General features: G+C 53.0%; 10 protein-coding genes across 10 annotated transcripts; 6 read left to right on the top strand and 4 right to left on the bottom strand.

The window, feature by feature from the left end:
- Positions 1-162: 162 nt before the first annotated feature.
- VTN49DRAFT_1553 (uncharacterized protein) lies at positions 163-4090 on the bottom strand (the record flags this gene model as incomplete). The annotated part of the gene is made up of 4 exons (XM_069409180.1): positions 163-346; positions 402-3386; positions 3440-3588; positions 3641-4090. 4 exons carry the CDS (start codon positions 4088-4090, stop codon positions 163-165), a joined length of 3768 nt encoding a protein of 1255 aa, XP_069270592.1.
- A 655-nt stretch (positions 4091-4745) lies between these two features.
- On the top strand, positions 4746-6241 carry VTN49DRAFT_1552 (uncharacterized protein; the record flags this gene model as incomplete). The annotated part of the gene is made up of 6 exons (XM_069409179.1): positions 4746-4892; positions 4945-5039; positions 5094-5193; positions 5244-5425; positions 5475-5656; positions 5706-6241. The coding sequence occupies 6 exons, from the start codon at positions 4746-4748 to the stop codon at positions 6239-6241; spliced, it is 1242 nt and encodes a 413-aa protein (XP_069270591.1).
- Positions 6242-6878: 637 nt separating this feature from the next.
- Positions 6879-8061, top strand: VTN49DRAFT_1551 (uncharacterized protein; the record flags this gene model as incomplete). The annotated part of the gene is made up of 2 exons (XM_069409178.1): positions 6879-7158; positions 7220-8061. The coding sequence occupies 2 exons, from the start codon at positions 6879-6881 to the stop codon at positions 8059-8061; spliced, it is 1122 nt and encodes a 373-aa protein (XP_069270590.1).
- A 425-nt stretch (positions 8062-8486) lies between these two features.
- VTN49DRAFT_1550 (uncharacterized protein) lies at positions 8487-10395 on the bottom strand (the record flags this gene model as incomplete). Its single annotated transcript, XM_069409177.1, has 11 exons — positions 8487-8531; positions 8583-8654; positions 8705-8772; positions 8820-8874; positions 8923-8982; positions 9030-9422; positions 9475-9831; positions 9890-9945; positions 9996-10067; positions 10119-10180; positions 10247-10395. The coding sequence occupies 11 exons, from the start codon at positions 10393-10395 to the stop codon at positions 8487-8489; spliced, it is 1389 nt and encodes a 462-aa protein (XP_069270589.1).
- A 464-nt stretch (positions 10396-10859) lies between these two features.
- On the top strand, positions 10860-11417 carry VTN49DRAFT_1549 (uncharacterized protein; the record flags this gene model as incomplete). The annotated part of the gene is made up of 5 exons (XM_069409175.1): positions 10860-10879; positions 10948-11080; positions 11154-11232; positions 11285-11326; positions 11392-11417. The coding sequence occupies 5 exons, from the start codon at positions 10860-10862 to the stop codon at positions 11415-11417; spliced, it is 300 nt and encodes a 99-aa protein (XP_069270588.1).
- Positions 11418-11650: 233 nt separating this feature from the next.
- VTN49DRAFT_1548 (uncharacterized protein) lies at positions 11651-12064 on the top strand (the record flags this gene model as incomplete). The annotated part of the gene is made up of 1 exon (XM_069409174.1): positions 11651-12064. The coding sequence occupies one exon, from the start codon at positions 11651-11653 to the stop codon at positions 12062-12064; it is 414 nt and encodes a 137-aa protein (XP_069270587.1).
- Positions 12065-12083: 19 nt separating this feature from the next.
- VTN49DRAFT_1547 (uncharacterized protein) lies at positions 12084-12901 on the bottom strand (the record flags this gene model as incomplete). The annotated part of the gene is made up of 3 exons (XM_069409173.1): positions 12084-12176; positions 12231-12503; positions 12815-12901. 3 exons carry the CDS (start codon positions 12899-12901, stop codon positions 12084-12086), a joined length of 453 nt encoding a protein of 150 aa, XP_069270586.1.
- A 46-nt stretch (positions 12902-12947) lies between these two features.
- On the top strand, positions 12948-13493 carry VTN49DRAFT_1546 (uncharacterized protein; the record flags this gene model as incomplete). Its single annotated transcript, XM_069409172.1, has 3 exons — positions 12948-13119; positions 13189-13260; positions 13315-13493. 3 exons carry the CDS (start codon positions 12948-12950, stop codon positions 13491-13493), a joined length of 423 nt encoding a protein of 140 aa, XP_069270585.1.
- A 320-nt stretch (positions 13494-13813) lies between these two features.
- On the bottom strand, positions 13814-15287 carry VTN49DRAFT_1545 (uncharacterized protein; the record flags this gene model as incomplete). The annotated part of the gene is made up of 4 exons (XM_069409171.1): positions 13814-14177; positions 14255-14485; positions 14544-14712; positions 14765-15287. 4 exons carry the CDS (start codon positions 15285-15287, stop codon positions 13814-13816), a joined length of 1287 nt encoding a protein of 428 aa, XP_069270584.1.
- A 776-nt stretch (positions 15288-16063) lies between these two features.
- Positions 16064-18230, top strand: VTN49DRAFT_1544 (uncharacterized protein; the record flags this gene model as incomplete). The annotated part of the gene is made up of 3 exons (XM_069409170.1): positions 16064-16079; positions 16157-17717; positions 17771-18230. 3 exons carry the CDS (start codon positions 16064-16066, stop codon positions 18228-18230), a joined length of 2037 nt encoding a protein of 678 aa, XP_069270583.1.
- Between the last annotated feature and the right edge of the window lie 69 nt (positions 18231-18299).

The raw sequence follows: 18299 nt of genomic DNA, 5'->3' as shown, positions 1-18299 counted from the left end.
ATCTCATGTACTCCCTGGATGGGTATGATGCAGTGTTGTATAGTACATAGATGGAACGAGTACAAAAAAAAAAAAAATCGAGTCTTTTTAATCATTAACTACCTAAATACAACAACTCCCATCATCACACTATGCAAATGATGATAAAAAAACATGAACGGTCTAGTTCTTCTGCTTGGCCGTCTTCTGTGTAGAATACGAGCAGTACTTGTCCTTGATTGCAACCACTTCGTAGGTGCCCTCGTCAGACGTCTTGATGGTTTTGGTGTAGTCGTAGGAAATGTCATGTTTGATGTCGAGAATTTCTGGCTTCTTTCCTTTCCGCGGGATGGAGCTCCGTGTGTACCTATGATCCGTTAGTGAATCCATACGACTTAGACAGAGAAAAGGGAGAAGCGTACGTAAATTCAAACGGAGGAGTGCCGCCAAACTCGAATTGTAGTTCTGCCTCGCCGCCCTCGTGGATATCCACCACGGACTCCCTGCCCTTACTGACTCGAACACTCGGCATCGGGTGGATGATCTTGGTGATGTTCTTGTGTGCCTTGCACTTTCCGCTGGCACTGTCGCTGACAGCGGTGATGGTAAACTGGCCCGGTTTCTCGGCGATGCGGCGGAAGGTTGTCCCAGCCGACGTGGCGCGCCGTTGGGTGTTTTCGAACGTGTAAAACACTTCGAACGGAGCATGACCGGAGAGCGAAAAGGAGAGGCGATCGCCAACACAGTAGTCGGTCTGCGACTCGAGCGGGATAATCGTCGGCACGTCCGATACCGCAACCCGGACCGACGGCGCGTCGTGGTCGTAGATGCGCTGACATTTCCGAGCATCCTTCACGCGCCGGATACTGACGACATGCTGACCCAGATCAAGGTGCTTCCGCGGGATGGGGAGTTTGAGTTTGTTGGTGTTGATGGAGGAGATGGGAATCACCTCCTCCTTGGCGCTGGAATGGTGCTTAATGTGGACTTCTAGAGAAAACGGTGGCTTCCCTTCAAGCGTGATAGGAATAAGCTCATCCCCGTCACCGTCTTCTTTGCAGAAGGCGTACACGCGGCCCGGTGCATCGAAGCGCGCCGATGGTAACCCATGCACTGTTTGCGAAAGAACCAGTGCTTTGTGACTCTTCGGGTCATGGTCGTACAGACCATCGGAGAGCTCCAAAATCTTGTAGCTATACTTGCCAGCCTGTGACGTGTCCATCTCCAAGTTCGCCACGTGGGACGAGCTCTTTAAAGTCTGCACCCTAACCGAAGTTCCTTGGTCATTCTTGCGATACTGCTCGTACTTGATGTTGAACGGCGGTCGCCCGGACAACTTCACCTCCACTGTGTCATCCTCACCCTGGCAGATATCCTCCTTTTCGAATGTATTGGGTTTCCCAGGCACAGCAAGGTCGCTCGGCATGGAAATGTTGGGCCGCGGAATCCATGAAACCTCAAAAGTGTTCGCTGACTGGTCCACTATTCCAGGGCAACTGGTGTCGACAACATTGGTAATCTCGTAACGTCCTGCTTGCGAGACGGGGATGAAGCCGTTCTGGTCCCAGATCATCTTCTCGGCCGCACCCGACGCGCCCGCATCTACATTGCGGTATTTAACCAGCCAAGGAGCTTGTCCACTGAGACGAACAGGCAAATTGACCTTAGAGCCCTCCAGGGCTGAAATCTTTCTCTTTTCCTCGATCATTCCAAACGCTGCGTGCGGCTTCTTCGAACGCACGTCAATGCGCAAACTGTCCTGCAGAGGCCGCTTACATTTGGACTGATCTGTAACACTAGTGAGAGAAAGGACGTATTCGCCGCCACTCTGCAGCGGTTCCGTCGTGATCTCCGCGAACTCGCTCTGACTGGTCAACTCACGTTTGGTCCGCTTACCATTGTGAACCAGTTCGTACTGCAAGGTCCAAGGGCCCTCTCCCGCAAACATGACCTGCGTTGAAACGGATTCGCCAAAGCATGCCTCCCTGGTCTTGCTGGAAGACCATCCCCAGAACTGCGCAGACGCCGGCGGCTTCACGTCCTGTTCTAGGAGAGGCACCTTGTCCTTCAGAGACCGTGGCCCATAGACGTTGTCGGAAACATCAAGGAACCGATAACGGTAGCGGCCTGCCTCCGACGGCGTCAAGTCAAGCTGCCCACGCAGGCCATGCACAACCTTGGAATGGGTTTCCGTGCCCTTGTCGCTCTCGACGGTGTATCGCACCCGGAACGGCGGTGAACCAACCAGATCCAAGTAAACCACGAGACCAACTGGGTTGTTGGCACACTTGTCGAAGACCTTCTCCGAGCGGACAGACAGCTCCGGTTCCGGAGGATTGTACATGAAACAGGAGGAAGGTTCCAAAACCTCTCCTTGGCAGAAACGACTGGAAACCCCAGTAATCGAATACCACCCGGGTTCCTTGACGCGAGGTTTGTTGTTGAACGACTTCAGAGAGGCTCGACGAGCCTTGGAGGGGCTGCCGGCGTCTTGAGGAGTGTTGGATTCTGAGTACGAATAAGTGATTTCGAAAGGTCCATCACCATCGTAATTGCGCGTAGCTGGATGAAATTTCAGCGGCAGCTCAATCGAATCGCCTTTGGCGACCTCCAACGAAGTCTCCGCATTGCAGCCGGTAAACGACAGTCGAGGTCTCTCATGGACGGTAAACTGGTGTGATTGGACTGGTTGTTTTGTCGCGGTCCGGTCAATCTCATCAATCATGGACGAGTAGTTGGCAACATTCCCATAAGCGTCGTGAACCTCTTCGATCGCATACACCCATTCACCTCCCGTGCTCAACGACTCGTTAAGCGGGATCTGCAATCTTTGAGGCTGCGCCCAACTCAAATCCGAATAATCCGGATGAATAAGGAGTCCAGAATGCTTCTGATTGACAAGAGGCGATCGCGAGTTTTCTAGATGAACATTTTGGAAGGACACGCCGCCTTCCAGCCCGTTCACCCTGCGACTATACTTGATCTTCAGCGGCGGAACTCCCTCTACCTCGAGATAGACATCAGAGAGTTCCCCCTTGCATTTGTCTGCATGTGTCGATTTCACCACCGCCTTCGGGCAGAGAGCGATCAGAACATCAGATAGTCGTGTCCGAACCTCCAAGTTCGACTCATCCACAACCTTTTGGAGACGATAGATGCCCGGCTTCTTGACCGTAAACAACAGATCGCGATACAGCTCTCCATTATGCCTTTTCTCGGCCTGTTTCCGCATGCTCTTCAGTTGTTTGTTGTTGATGACGATCGTTTCATTCAACCCAGTATCCACGTCCACGCGAAGCAACTCCATCAATACGGGCGTCGTTTGGTTGATGCGAATGGGCAAAGCAACCGATTGCTGCTGCGGGCTGAGGCAGTATGAGGTTCGATCGGGATTCAACACTGCCGACCTGGTTCATAGTCAGCCTCCAGTAGATCGTCTCGTTCGCTTAGGCGCACGCACCCCTCAGGAAGGATATGAATGATCTGTCTTCCAAGAATCAACGACGAGTTGTGGATTATTTCAGCGGGTTTGACGCTGCGTTCTAGAATGGACAGCTCCCTGTCATTGATCATTCTAATGAAAGCACCGAGCCAGGACAGTAGCGGAAACTGTACGTTGTCAGATCTCAAATCGGAAATCGCATAAAAGAGTGTCGCTTACGGGAATCTTAAACATGATGAAAGTATTTGCGGCGGCATGCAAAAGGAAGATCGTGAGAAAGGTCGGAAAAGTCCATTCCATCCATGGTATTCGCATGGCCTGGATTGTGAAGAGGAAAGACGCATCGATGAAATTCCATTTCAAAAACAGCCATGTCGAGTCCAAGTCGTCTATCTCCCCCATAGAGTCATAGAACCGCCATATGATCAACAACCCATAGGCCGCAAGCACGTACATCCGTTGCGACGGGGCATCGATGACATTCAGAGGTATCAACGGACCGCCGGCTTCTTGCCGGACGGTCATAATCGGCTTGCTCACATCGGGGGATTTTAGTTTTGAGCGCAGGGGCGTTACCGGTGTTCGATCTCGATCTCGCTCTCGCCTTCGATGTTGTGTCGGCGGCGGGGTTTGAGGGAACGCAGAACGGAGTCGGGGAGTGCCGTTCATCTCATGTCGCGACTGTCAGACTGCAACAGGGAAGCGGTTTCCCCGAGCAGTCGCTTGTGTTTATTTTCTCAAGAAGTTGCTTGCTGGATTGTCAGCGGCGCCTGTCGCAAAACTTGAGGGTGATTGCTTACCTCAGGCTCAAACTCCTATGACAAAGCTACCTTGCACTGGATATGGTGAACACCTGCGACTCCAGTGCTGCATAAGATACGCAAAATATCAACCACGGTCTGTTGACATAAAATTGCGTTGTCCAGCAAAGGCTTCTGACCGCGTAGTGAGAAAAAGCGCGTGTCGGTGATGTGCCAGCTTCGACCAATCAGAAGTTGGCGCGGTTCAATCCAAACAACCAGCAAACATAGGACAATCCGCCAGCACTGAACAGAATTCAGAAATTAAGGAGGGTATTTGAGAGTTATGGCTTATGGGCGACAGTATTCCGTAATTCCTTCCTCACGTCAAATTCCTCTTTGTCGGGAATTTTTTCGGGCTTTTTGTGAACTCGGGCGATTCCCAGTCACCCTTGTCGCGATGAACATTCAATGCTGACTCCGAACTCCAAGTTGATGCTATCTCTACGTAGGAGTCGTCGAGAATCCCTAAATAAAGCGAGAGCACCGAGAAGTCTTGTTGGACTCCAATTAGAGCCGCGACGATGAGTGAACGGGCCAAGCGGCGTCGAGTCGGGCACTCCAGCGAGGACACTGGCCCTGAAGTTGCCGTGCTCGATGAGAGGACACATCTCTATTCCATCCCTGATCGGGGTTCGTGGAAAGGTTTTTGCGAGATCGAGTCAGAGCCAGTGAGTAACTATTCGTGTGAGCCAGGTCCCATATCTCACGGTTACATAATAGGCACTGTTCAATGTCATGCTGCGCGAGTTTGGCGTGAAAAATGTCAAGGTCCAGGAGGTAGTCTCCCTGGACGACTCTATGTTGCAGCTCCTACCGTATGCCTGTATTTGCGTCTCGGAGCATGTTCCTTGACTGACGGATTGGGGCAGGAAACCCGTCTATGGTTTGATCTTCCTGTTCCGCTGGCGCGAGGATGACCCTGGGAAGCAGGAGGCCATCTGTCCTGATGGGTTGTGGTTCGCAAATCAAGTCAGTTGTCATCCTGGCTCAACCGTCCGGCGATGCTAACCCTATCCAAGACGGCACCCAATGCATGTGCCAGTGTCGCCTTGCTGAATATTGTCAACAACGTGGATGACATTGATCTTGGTGACCAACTGCGCAACTTTAAGGAATTTACCATGCCTTTCACACCGGCATTGCGGGGCGATGCCGTTGCGAATTTCGAGTTTGTCAAAAGAATACACAATTCATTCGCCCGGTGTGTCCTCTGCCGGGATGCATCTGCACCGGATTGCTAATAGCTACAGGAATATGGATATTCTGAACACGGATCTACAGCTGAAGAATGAAGCAACGGCCCCGAGGAAATATAGATCAAAGAAACAGCAAGAAGAATCTGCGGACGCAGCCTTTCATTTCATCGCGTTTGTCCCAGCCTTGGGACAAATATGGAAGTTTGATGGGCTAGAGCGACAGCCACAGAATCTTGGTTTGTTATCCGGCTGGAATTCAAAGAACAGCTAGCTCACAGCATCCAGGGCCATACTCAGGCAGCGACTGGCTTGAGCTTGTGAAACCCGAAATCATCGCCCGGATGATGGCGTATGAGGAGGATCAGATTGAGTTCTCTGTCCTAGGTCTCGTAAAAGACCCTCTCATAAATCATGTCAACGACCTAGCAGCAAACATTAAGTTGATCCAGGCTCTTCGCGACAGATTATCGAAATTATTAGCAGGAGATGCCGCGCCAGCGCTTCTCCGTGAGGATGAGCTCTTGGAGCCGGATGCAAGCTACAATTTAACACAAGATGACATCGACCGTGCCAGTGTTCCAGACGACCGCGCGAAGAGACTTGAAAGCATTGGGACAGACGAATTGCTGAAGGAATACACGGATCTACGAGAGGCGCAGCGCGCAATCCGCGCTTCGATCAAGGAAGAGCTGCAGTCTCGTCAAATGGATGAGGAGTATGCTGAAGGGAGGAGACATGACTACACCGCGGCGATCACCCTATGGGCTCGGATGCTGGCCCGCAAAGGGGTTATCCGGGAGTTGGTTGAAGAGACCAAGTAGGCCCGTTTCTCGACCATTAATTAGTATTCATTGCAGTTGGGATGATTGAATACGGCATTGTTGTGGTGGCGGTTGGACGGTGTCCCTATTCACGAATAGTCTAAATATTGGTAGCCTACCGTAGCTTACCTATTGCACACTGCTGTGTGCGCGACTTTGCGAGTTACTTGTACAATTGTGCCCGGAATCTGTCCTGGTTTGAGAGGGAGTCTGATGGTCTCATAACTCGGATCGGTGAAGATACATGACTGGTCTGCTCTCAGCTGGAGTCCAAATGATGCAGTTTTGGATAAATATATATACTCAGGCTAGCGTTGAATAATCCCACTCCATGGCACCCATCAACACGACTGACCACAATTCACACGTGGAATCCCTCAGACTGCTAAGGGTTGAACCCGCAGCCGATGTGAAGAGCCGATCACTTCAGAGGCACACGATGTGCTATCGCGTAACGGATTCCCCATATAAAAAAAACCCTCTAAGAGAGCCCATCCGGCGCTTTTTCTTTCAAAGAACACACATTCCATAACCCACACCCGACGGGGATCGCGATAGAAAAGTAGTAGCAAGACCGGCTGAAACCTTGTCCTCATCTGCTTGTCTTACCCGCGTTCCAATCAATCTGCCATTCTTCATGTCTCATCGCGCAGTGTCCGGAAATGCCTTTGCGCACTTGGGCCTCCGACATTCTAGCCCCCTAGCCGCCAGGGTGACCGAACAGGCGGTTGAGGCTGGAATGAGGAAGATGGACGACCCGCAAGCTGAATTCGAGATCGATATCATGATCCTGGATTACCTGGCCCATCGGACAGTCGCAAAGGCCATTGAAATCCGGGTTGCAGAAATCCAGGGCATGGTCTCGGAGGACTATGAACTTGAACAAGAAGAAGGAGGCACCGCGATGCTCTTTGACAGTACGTTCCGCTCAACTAGATGAGGAAATAGAATCAGCCTGCTGACCATCAAACTATGCAGCCTGGCATCGCCTTACCAGCATCAAGCATTCCGGCAAATCCATCAGCACGGACCTTGAGGCAAAGCTTCAACTCGTGACGGTCGCGCTGACGTTCCTGTATCGGAACCGGCGGTCCGTCTGGAACAAGACTCCGACTCAGCTGCGCCGGCTGCGTGAGCAGCACGCCCAGCGCGCTCGGGACGTCCTCGCCGCGCACCCTGAGTTGCGTGTTACGCCGCTCGTCAATGGTGATCATCAGCACCAGCCAGCAACAAGTGAAGTCCGCGGCGCGGCAGAAGAGACCTCCGCTTCCACCACCATGACGGCGTCTGAGCTTGAGTTGGATGCACGCCACGCTCGGTCACTGCGCAGCCTCCGCATCCCAGAGACACGCCAGATCATGGACCGCGACCGCATCATGCCCCTGCTGGACGTGCTTCCTGAGTTCATGCAGCTGTGCGTCCTGGCCGAGTCGCTCCTGAATCTCAACGCCACCGCCTGGGAGGTAGCCGCGCAGTTCATGTTGCAAGCCGTACTCGAGCAGTACCTCATCTTCGGCCGCCCCCCAAACGACACCCAGGATGAGGCCTTTGCCTGGAACCTGCCGGCGGTGAACTGGCCAGAGATCCGCGCAAAGTACTTGGACTTTTTCAGACCGACTAGCCGTGGGACTGGACGGGGGCAGGGCCAGCGGCCGGCTCTGAGCCCAGCCGAGGCTCTGCCCCTGTTCCCTGCAGTCGAGTTCGAAGCCGCTGTGATTAAGTTCCTCAAGGATCTACTTGGTGCACTGAAAACGCCGGTGTTGCGGAAGGTGGAAATGGGAAGGTGGCCGGAGTTGGAGTCGATTTTGGAGGGCACTTGAGCTGATTGAGCCTGAGATGAAGGCACTTCACTGAAGGTGGATCAGATTTGAAAGGGATGGAAGAGGAATGTGCTATTTATGGGCATATTCTTACGGCTGCATGATTTACTTCACTGACGGAAGAGCAAGGAAAGAAGCCAGAGTTCACGCGAACGAGGCAACGCAGCAAGCCAAGGAGGTGGCCGCCATTAAGCCGGCCCTCGTGTCGCGTGAATCTCTTCGGACTACGCATTTGCTGATTACTACCTTGGTCTCCTGGTGATGATGATGATGCTGATGCTAGCGGAAAAGCCCCCATGGCACACACACAAAGGAAATGCATTTATGACGAGATAGTACCTAGGTATTTTACAAATGACGTGGCTATCTGTTTTCCATGCCCAACGCAATCATCATATCGACAACGGTAGAAATCGACGATCAATCTAGCCCAGCAGCATGCGGCGCGGGTCCTCAATGTACTCCTTCACCTGCTTGCCGTTAACATGCACTCTCAATGTAATTGACATTGATTGACATACCTTGACCAGGAAGGTCACAGCCTCTCGGCCGTCCAGAAGACGATGGTCGTATGTCAGGGCGAGGTACATCATCTGTGACTTGTCAATGCATTTTCACCTCATTCGTGGAGGGGGAAACTTACCGGTCGGATTTCAACCTTGCCATTGACGGCGACGGGGCGGTCCTTGATGGCATGGAGACCAAGCACAGCTAGTCAAGTTAGCAAATCGCCGAGCATTTTATTGTCTAGTACTCACCAGTTTGAGGCAGGTTGATGATGGGCGTGCCGTAGAGGGAGCCGAATACACCACCCTGTCTTGGTCAGCGAACCACAGTCAGTATATTAGCGAATGAACCCACATTGCTGATGGTGAAGGTGCCACCGGCCATGTCCTCAATGGTCAATTTGTTGTCGCGGGCCTAACAACGTCAGCCTAGCCTGAAAACCATCGCTAACCAGGACAAACCTTCTTGCCAAGGTCGGCAATAGTCTTCTCAATGGTCAACAGGTCCATGGACTCAGCGTTGCGCACAACCGGAGTCACCAGACCCTTCTCCGTGGCGACAGCAACGCTAATGTCTACGTAGTCACGGTAGACAATGGTGTCACCGCCATTTGGTCCCTCAATGGACGCGTTGACGGCGGGAACATCCTTCATTGCCAGAACGCAGGCCCGAGAGAAGGCGCTCATGAAACCGAGCTTGATACCCGTCTTCTTCAGGACCTCGTCCTTGTACAACTTGCGGAATTCCATGATCGACGACATATCAACCTCATTGAACGTCGTCAGAGATGCGGCAGTGTTCTGGGACTGCTTGAGACGCTCGGCGATCCGAAGGCGCATGCGGTTCATTTTCACCTAAACGTAATCAGTCTCATTGTTGGGTTCTGATTCCGGTGCTGATACATACCCGTCGCTCCTCACGGCTTCCACCAAACAGCTGCGTGCTTGCCTGGGCCGGCTGCTCCTTGGGCTGCGGTTCTTTTGGAGGTGCAGGCTTGGGCTCGGGCTGGGGCGGCGCCTGCGGCTTCTCCTCTGGCTTCGGAGCGGCCGCCTCAATCTTCTGCTCTGCAGGCTCCTTCTTGGGCTCTTCCTTCTGCTCCGGCTTGGACTCCGCGGGTTGCTCTGGCTTTGGCGCAGGCTTCGATTCGCCGCCCGCGCCGATCTCGATTCGGACCAGATCCTGGCCGACGGTTACGGTGTCCTCTTCATTGACCAGGAGCTCCTTGATCGTGCCGGATTCAGGTGCGTTGACCGCCACGTCAATCTAAGGCGCGTTAGCGGAATGTCGTGCGATTCGCCTCATCCTCTGGGTTCCCGCAAACCTTGTCGGTCTCAATGGTCGCGATTTCCTCGTCACGCTCGACGTAGTCGCCGACCTCTGCCCAGCAGTTAGAGCGCGCAAACGATTTGGATAGCTTCGTCGCTCACGTTTCATAAATTGCTTGAGGGTACCCTCCGTAATGGACTCCGCCATCTGCGGAACCTTGACAACGGTGTCGGCTGTTCAAATCAGCATGGTTGCAAGATCCGTTACAGGAAACACGGAGTTACCGTAATGGCGAATCTGGAAGGAATTTAGGGAAACAATTTTGGTAGATTGTCCACTGCGCAAGCTGCCGACCGTCAGTGTTTTCGTTCTGCCAGCCCTATGACGTATCAAGAACAAATGGACGACACACCCGGCAACTCGTGGCATCTGCGCCTTCAACGTAGCTGTCGATACTGTCCGTGACGCCTGGTAACATGACTGCCACGACCGCGGTGCGGTTTGTGACAATCGAAGTAGGCTGCGGCCGGACAGGCGCTGAAGATGTAATCTGGACGCCATGGTTGAAGTTACCCGCGATCGTGGTCCGTCAGCGCAACACAACAAAGTCGAGTAGAAAATGACAGTCAATTGATGGTAATGAGATCTCAAAAATTCCGAGTATCTCAGCTCAGCGAGAGAAAATTGGAGCACAGGAGCGATCTTCCTGCGGGATTAATTTGAGAAGCCGATGATACAAGAATACCCGTAGAGCCGAAGCTGCAAAGCTGCGCGGATAGGAGACTACGGAAGCGCTAAACCGGATTTGGACATCTACGGATACCCAATTGGGCCCATCGCGCAGTTCCAAGCCATGACGGAAGCCACTGGACAATTCCACCGGCCAGTGTTCGAACAGAGGTTCCTTGCCAGAATACGGACCACACCGCGTGAAATGTAAGTATCAAAATCGATTATGCACCAGATGGTACAGAGGCGTTGATCTGATGCTGACTTCTGGCCGAATTCAGTGCGGAATTGTCATCATGGGGCTCTCACCTGCGGCGTATGCACTTCCTCTCTATCCGAAAATGCTGGATCTAGATCAGCCAATTGACCATCGGCTGTGTTCAGGTCGCTGTACCGCCGCGCACTGAAGACTGCGCTGGACTGGGCAGTCCAACGACAGCTCTGGCGCGGCCAGGCTGTGTACATTCGATCCCTCTTTGACGCGAACCGCAACGTGCGCGATCCCCGCCAACAACAGGTACCGTACAATCAATACCACTGCAACGAAAGAGGAAACAGGAAGATCTGATTTGATGAATGGCGCTACGTAGATTCTGCTGCGGGAGACGGAAAAGTTGCTTGACGAATGGAAACATCCTGACCCATACAAGGCGCCGACGGCCCCTGGAGGTGCGCACTGCGGATGGCTTCTTTGGAACACGGGAATGTCTGACTTTTGCAGGATCCAAATACGAGCGCAACTTGCCTGCGCGAGAGCTACCTTGTGAGTGTTCGCCGTTTGCGTGGGAGATGTCTTTTTAGGTTATCGTCTAACATTGATTGTCGCAGACGCGGATCCTCCCAGTGCACATTAATGGAACTATGCAGTGGTTGGAGGCATGTCAAAGATTTCACCTTGTACAATTGTTCTGAATCCGCTAGATACCGCAATGAAATGCAAGCATTTCGCAATGATACTCGAACTTTTGAAATTAAACGATTCCTACGGCTCAAACCCGGGAAGTGAAGTAAATCTTGGGTATTGTCAGGTTTGCATTCTAGCTGTCATGATCGAATCAATCGATTCGAAACGTAACCCTCCAAAAACATGTCCGTAGACATAATATACACCCATAAGAAAAACCAGAACCGAGCCCAGAACCCCATTACCTCATCAAAGCAAAAGCCAAACCGCGCCGGAAAAACAAAAGCAAAACAAAGAAATCATTTACAGCTCCATGCTCGAGTTCTTGTTGGCCTTCGGAGTCTTCTTTGGCAGAAGGTTCTGATGAATGTTCGGCAGAACACCACCCTGGGCGATCGTGACGTGGCCCAGGAGCTTGTTCAACTCCTCGTCGTTCCGGATGGCGAGCTGCAGGTGACGCGGGATGATACGCGTCTTCTTGTTGTCACGAGCGGCGTTGCCAGCCAACTCGAGAATTTCAGCAGCCAGGTATTCCAGGACAGCCGCGAGGTAGACAGGAGCACCTATGTGTGGATTAGTCATCGGAACACGTCATGACACGGAAACACACGGAAACTTACCGGCACCGACGCGTTGAGCGTAGTTGCCCTTGCGGAGCAGACGGTGCACACGACCGCAGGGGAAAGTGAGACCAGCTCGGGACGAGCGGCTGCATCAAGTTAGTCAAAAGTCAAGAAAATGCGACCTAGACTGCAAAACTCACGATTGAGGGGCCTTGGTGCCGCTGGCCTTGCCGCCGGACTTGCCACCAGTCATTTTGAATGCGGTTGTAGGTGTGAATTTGAAATGGAATTAAAGTGTTGGAAGTGGAAGTTGGGTCTGATAGAGGCCGTGGATGAAGAAGGCGAGCGCGGTTTGGATGGAAGACGACTGGGAAACGAAGAGAAAGATAGAGGCAGAGGGGAAGTCTGGAGAGGCCGACGGCTTTATAAGAATGCGGCCAGCCTGACGTTGGCGCGATCAAGATCACCACTCGCTAATGTGCGTGGCCAATCACCGTCAGGATCAGACGCTGGAAGCAAATGGACGCATCAACTGGTTATTCTGCCAGATCAGGAAAAGCGGGCGTGACTAATCAGCGTTACCGCTCATTACTAGCGTCTTGGCTATCCTTCCAGCCACTCAAATTGCGTAATCGGCATAAATCTCCCTTTTTTCTCAAGTTTAATCATACAATCATACAGATCATACACACTAATTACGGTAACGAAATTCTGGCATTGTTGGGCCTCCTGGGATCAACCCACTGGGAGCGGCCTCCTATAAGAACTCTCCACCCCCCATCACCCTTCTCTTGTCTTTCATCCTCTTCTTTCCATCTCGACGACTCTTGGTTGACTGCGACTCTGCCTTTCCGTTCATCTTCAAGTCCATACTTCAGTCTCTTTTCATCGACTACCGTCTTCCAACATCATTCGCAATGGCTCCCAAGGCTGCTGAGAAGAAGCCCAGCACTGGTGGCAAGGCCCCGGCGGGCAAGGCTCCCGCTGAGAAGAAGGAGGCCGGCAAGAAGACCGCCGCCGCCGCCTCGGGTGAGAAGAAGAAGCGCGGCAAGACTCGCAAGGAGACCTACACCACCTACATCTACAAGGGTATGTTTTTCTTCGAATCCTGGACGCGTTTCGGGGGACGTTTCGCGTCGACTAACGCGTCATTTGCAGTCCTCAAGCAAGTGCACCCGGACACTGGTATCTCCACGCGTGCCATGTCCATTCTGAACTCCTTCGTCAATGGTATGTCATCTTTCCGTGGATGCTTCCGTCAGCTTCCGCTCACTGATTCTCCAGATATCTTCGAGCGCATCGCGACTGAGGCCTCGAAGCTGGCTGCTTACAACAAGAAGTCGACTATCTCGTCACGTGAGATCCAGACTGCCGTCCGGCTGATCCTGCCGGGTGAGCTGGCCAAGCACGCCGTTTCGGAAGGCACGAAGGCCGTCACCAAGTACTCTTCGTCCTCCAAATAAATGCTTAGCCTGTCATGATTTTTTCTTTTCGTGTTTTTATTATGTTCTGTTTTTTTTTGCTTCACGTCGGGCCACATGTGAGGCTGGTGGGTTCTTGGGTGTTTGCGGGATTCAATAATGTGTCATGGGATGGTCTGCTTTCGATTGCGTTTGATTTTGACGGTTATTATGCGCGGTGACACGGAGTGTACCATAACGCGAATTGGACACGGGTCCAACTAGATCAATTCCAAGCCTACTTCAGGAGCATCTTTTGATCCATTCTGAAATCCTGATCGTTATTATGGATTGGGAGTTTGTTGCTACGGTGCGTATAGAGTTCAAAAATCATCATCCAACGCTTCCACTTCGTCCAAGGCGGCTTCGCGTTCATGTCCAGGTGAAACCACGGGTTCATTCGGGAAGATGTGGACAATGGGTTTTCCGGGTGAAGAACTGACGCGCTGTTTCCAGTCCTCCCAGTCTGTTTCGTTCATGATGAGGAATCCAATCAGCATGCTGGGATCCATGTCATCGACATGCAGCCGTCGCAGCCGCCGCGTGTGGTATGAATCCAATTCATCCTGCGTGTAGGACTCCCCATCATCGCGGCGAGGAAGGGCCGGGCGCGTATGGTGGGGATCGAGGTAGAAAAAGTGCTCATTCTGAACACCGACAAAGTAATGTGATTGCGCTGGTCGCCCGCTGTTCGGTTTCGCTGCATGTTAGCCTCTTCGATCTAACAGGATGGGCTAGGATCTTTGTAAATAGGGAGAACGGACCCAGCGATTCCAACAGATTGTGGCATCTTGAGAGCTGCCTCTAAGCTCGGCCGATATACCGGTGTCACCCGGTCAATCCCAAGGCGTATCCCCAGGAGAATGAGCGTCGGATTGATGCCGTCTGTCCCGTTCGAAGCGATCTGTCGGAATCGGTCTTCGTAGACATCAGAGCTGTCGCTGGTGACGTAGACATTTAGGCCCGTCGTATCGCGACATGCGCTCGAGAGTGCTCTGAAGATGAGTTGGTCATTCAGCAGTCCAAGAAGGACAGAGCAAGCGGGAGTCCTACTGAATACATCGAGCTGTAGCTGACGGACCGAACCACTCGCCTGGGTACTTCCCACATGAGGATGCGCCGTAGCTGACGAAACGGTGTATTGAGAAGGGCGCATCCGGATGGTCTGCGAAGAGTGCTAGGAGCCGACTTTCCTCCGCGATCTTGGTGCCCCTCCGCCAATCTGCCTCGTTGGTGAGCTGCTGGCCATAACAAAGCAAGGAATCCATACATACCACGGCCCAAGAGCAAAATTGACAACGCGTTGGCCAAAAGTGACTGTCCCGAGCGGATCATACACCCCCAACCCGTGTCCGAGGTGAAGCCTTCCGTCTCCACGAGCTGACTCCGTAGCCGCACCCCGATAGACATGTTCGCCTGCGCATTGGGATCCTTGGACTTTGGGATGAGAGGGAAGTTGGAACGGTAGGTGATCCATATTCTCGATTCAAAGTCGTCCAAAAAGGCCGACGGCCAGCCGTGGTCTGTCGTGGACTTGGGACTGGAGGTGGTGATGAACGTCGCGTCCGAGTTACGCGGCTTGTCAGAGGCTGTCGGCGGTTCTTCTGTCATCAAGGGTGCTGATGGGATGTCCGGCGTGGAATCTGCATCTGACACTTTGTTGCTATCGTTGTCGGGAGTGACGTACTCCTTCCCCAGGCACCATACGCGCGACCCCGGCCCCTCCTCATTTCTGGGCTCGGGATCCCAGAAATATTGCACGATTCGTTTGTAGCGGGTCACATCGATGCCGCTCATGGTGGTTGAATGGAGGGATCTGCTGGTTCTAGGTATTGGGAGCCCTGAGCTAGGGCGTGAGTTGGGGAAGCTCAGAGCGATGACTGGTTATATCATAGTGCTGCCTCGATCTGATTATATATATATCTCTCCAACGCAACCCCAATAGATCACTTGATCAATGATGAATCGGTTCTTGCAACCACAGCCATAGTCCGAATAGTCTACGCGCAATGACCAGTGACATGCTTACTTGCACATGGTACCTCTTCCAAAGCAAACTGCATGTCCTGATGTCATCTTGCAGGGTGCGACGGTCTCTCTCTTCACCACAGCCTCAGCATTGTTCTATGGCCATCACGACACTGGAGTGAGCCATCAGCAGCTCTGAATCAGCCAAGTGAACTCTACATTGTTTCCTATATTTCTAGAACCATGCAAAAGGCCTGAAATGGCATCTTTCAGATGGAAGCTATGTGTAGCTGCCAGATTTCCACTGCGGTTGACGTAACAGACACGGCCCAACGGGGGTGTCCTCTTAAAGGACCCGCCTGAACCGCCAAACCAAACCACCCCCGATGAAAAAATATGAAGTAGAGAGCTACCCCCTACATATCACGGGCCGGAAAGCAACAGACGGCACTGCGATCGTCGGATCGCTTCAGTGAGGATCCGCGCCGGACCATCCGCTCCCTCCTTTTCGCAGTGTTTCAGCTCCACTCCATCGCGGCTTTCGCTGAACAGCGCCGTGAGCAATCGTACTACGACCGGTTCACTTGAGAACCTCGGCCGTCACCATGGCGGAATACAAAGGTGGGTTCCCGCTTTCTATCGATGCGGGCAGTTTAGCCTTTGCGACTCCCAGACTGAGCAGTTATTGCCATCAACAGCATCATTCACCATGCGGGATGCCGCCCGGAATGCGGGTCGACACAACTCATGGCGGCCCTACGCATCTTCTACCAAACTGCGATATAGCAGAATTAATTTTGTCAGTGGGGGCAGCATGGTGCTAGACGAATCGAGAATCACGTCGCCGATCGTACAATCATCGAAACCGGAATCGCAGCCCGTCGACGACGCGGAGAACACGAAGCCGGTCGCAGGAGATACAGCGCCTGCCGCAGAGAAAGCCGAATCTACTACCGAGGACACGGAGTTCATCTCAGAAAGCAAGGAGGCCATCGCAAAATCCACAGAGCCCAGCTCAGAGAAGACAGAGCCTGTCGCCCGGGAAAGCAACACTGCGAACACGGAAGCGGAATTGTTCTTCATAGACACTCAGGGAGACGATACTCTAGTCGTTGATTCCGGACCGCCGCCTGTCATTCCCCAGAGATCGCAAAGCCTGTCCGACAGCAGTGAGGATGAGGTCGTCTTCACAGGTCGACGGTTCTACCAGCGGAGCAACATGTCCGTGCCAGTTGTCACCACAGTTATAAAAGACGACGTATCTTTTGACGCCGGCAAAGACATGGTACGACCAGCTACGACCGAACCATCTGATCGCCCAGCGAGCTTCCGAAAGTCGGGTGCGGACCAGTTGAAAGACCTTTCGGGAGAGGAAACTCGATCAGAAATCCCTATGAATAGCGCTATCTTTGACGACGATGAGGCCGCAATACTGGCCGATTACATTGCAAATATGGACAATGGCGACGACTCCGCAGTCGAGGATGACGCTATGCAGACCGACGGCCTCGACCTGAGCGCTGACCAAGACTCAAGTCGCGAGGACACGATAAGCCCTCCCAACGAGCCGCAGCCACGAATCGGACACATCTTCTCCAGGCGCAAGAAGAATGCTACGGTCGAGTATCTTGTGACCAGGGAAGGCGAATCCCCTGAGTTGGCTCGCTGGGTCCGGCGGGAGTCACTCACTATGGCCGGAGCTGAGGCGAAAGTGGAAGCGTTCGAACAGGAATATGCGGAGGACACTCTTTCTGCCAGCAGTGTGCTGGCGATTGACGATGATCTCGTGCTAGATAGCCCACTGGATGAGCTATCAGACGATTCTGAAGAGTCTGAAACGGTGGATGACTTGCTGCAACGCCTGCAGGAGTACCAGTCGTCCAGAAAGAGAGGCAAAAAAGGCCGCCGATCAGAGAACACATTTCCCTCTGCGACCGCATTCGTGGACGCGCTGGAAGAGGATCCCTACATGGGATTCGATATCATGGACTTTGACCGGCCGAGCCTGAGGAAGAAGAAGAAGAAGGGCCGGCGTCCGGCGCTGAACTTTGAACTTAGCGACAGCGAGCTCGAGATGCAGCTCCAGCAGGCATGGGAGACTGACCGCATGAAGAAGAAGAGGAGAAAACAGGAGCGGGAAATGCTCCGTGCGCAGGGCCTGCTCGGCCGCAAGTCCAAGGAGGCGAAGGATGCGGCTGGGATGAGTGCTGATGAAATCAAATCCGAGATCCGGAAATTCTTATTGTCGTCTGCAGAAAGGTACCTATCTCTTTATTGTGTGGTTTTTCAGGAGCAGTACTCACACACCACAGCTTGACTCTGCCGCCAATGGACAAGGCATACCGCAAACTGGTCCATGATCTCGCCCATGCAGTGAATCTCAAGTCTCACTCCAAGGGGAAAGCGAACAAGCGACACCCCGTACTATACAAAACGGCCGCTACGCCCATCTTTACGGAGCAGAACATTCACCAAGTCGACTCCATCTTCTCTCGCCGACGATACAACCATTATGGGCATTCAGGCGCTGGGAAGGCTGGCAAGGGGGCAGGCAAACACGGTCCTCGCGGGCGAGCCCGTGCTGCTGTGTCCTACGCTGACGGAGACATCGTCGGTGCGTCTGCGCCGGAGATCGGTGCCGACAACAAGGGTCGTGCGATGCTCGAGAAGATGGGCTGGAGTTCCGGGACAGCACTGGGTGCTGCCCATAATCCTGGAATCCTGCAGCCGGTGGCTCATGTCGTAAAGAATTCCCGAGCTGGCCTTGGCTAGACTAAAAGCGATCGATGGATGGGTTCGGACAGGCGTTTATTGATCTTAGGTGCATTATAGATGCTTAGA

This window comes from Thermomyces lanuginosus, assembly GCF_041956635.1.
Source record: "Thermomyces lanuginosus strain ATCC 200065 unplaced genomic scaffold VTN49scaffold_22, whole genome shotgun sequence".
Lineage (NCBI taxonomy): Eukaryota > Fungi > Ascomycota > Eurotiomycetes > Eurotiales > Trichocomaceae > Thermomyces > Thermomyces lanuginosus.
This window is presented reverse-complemented; position numbering and strand designations above follow the sequence as displayed.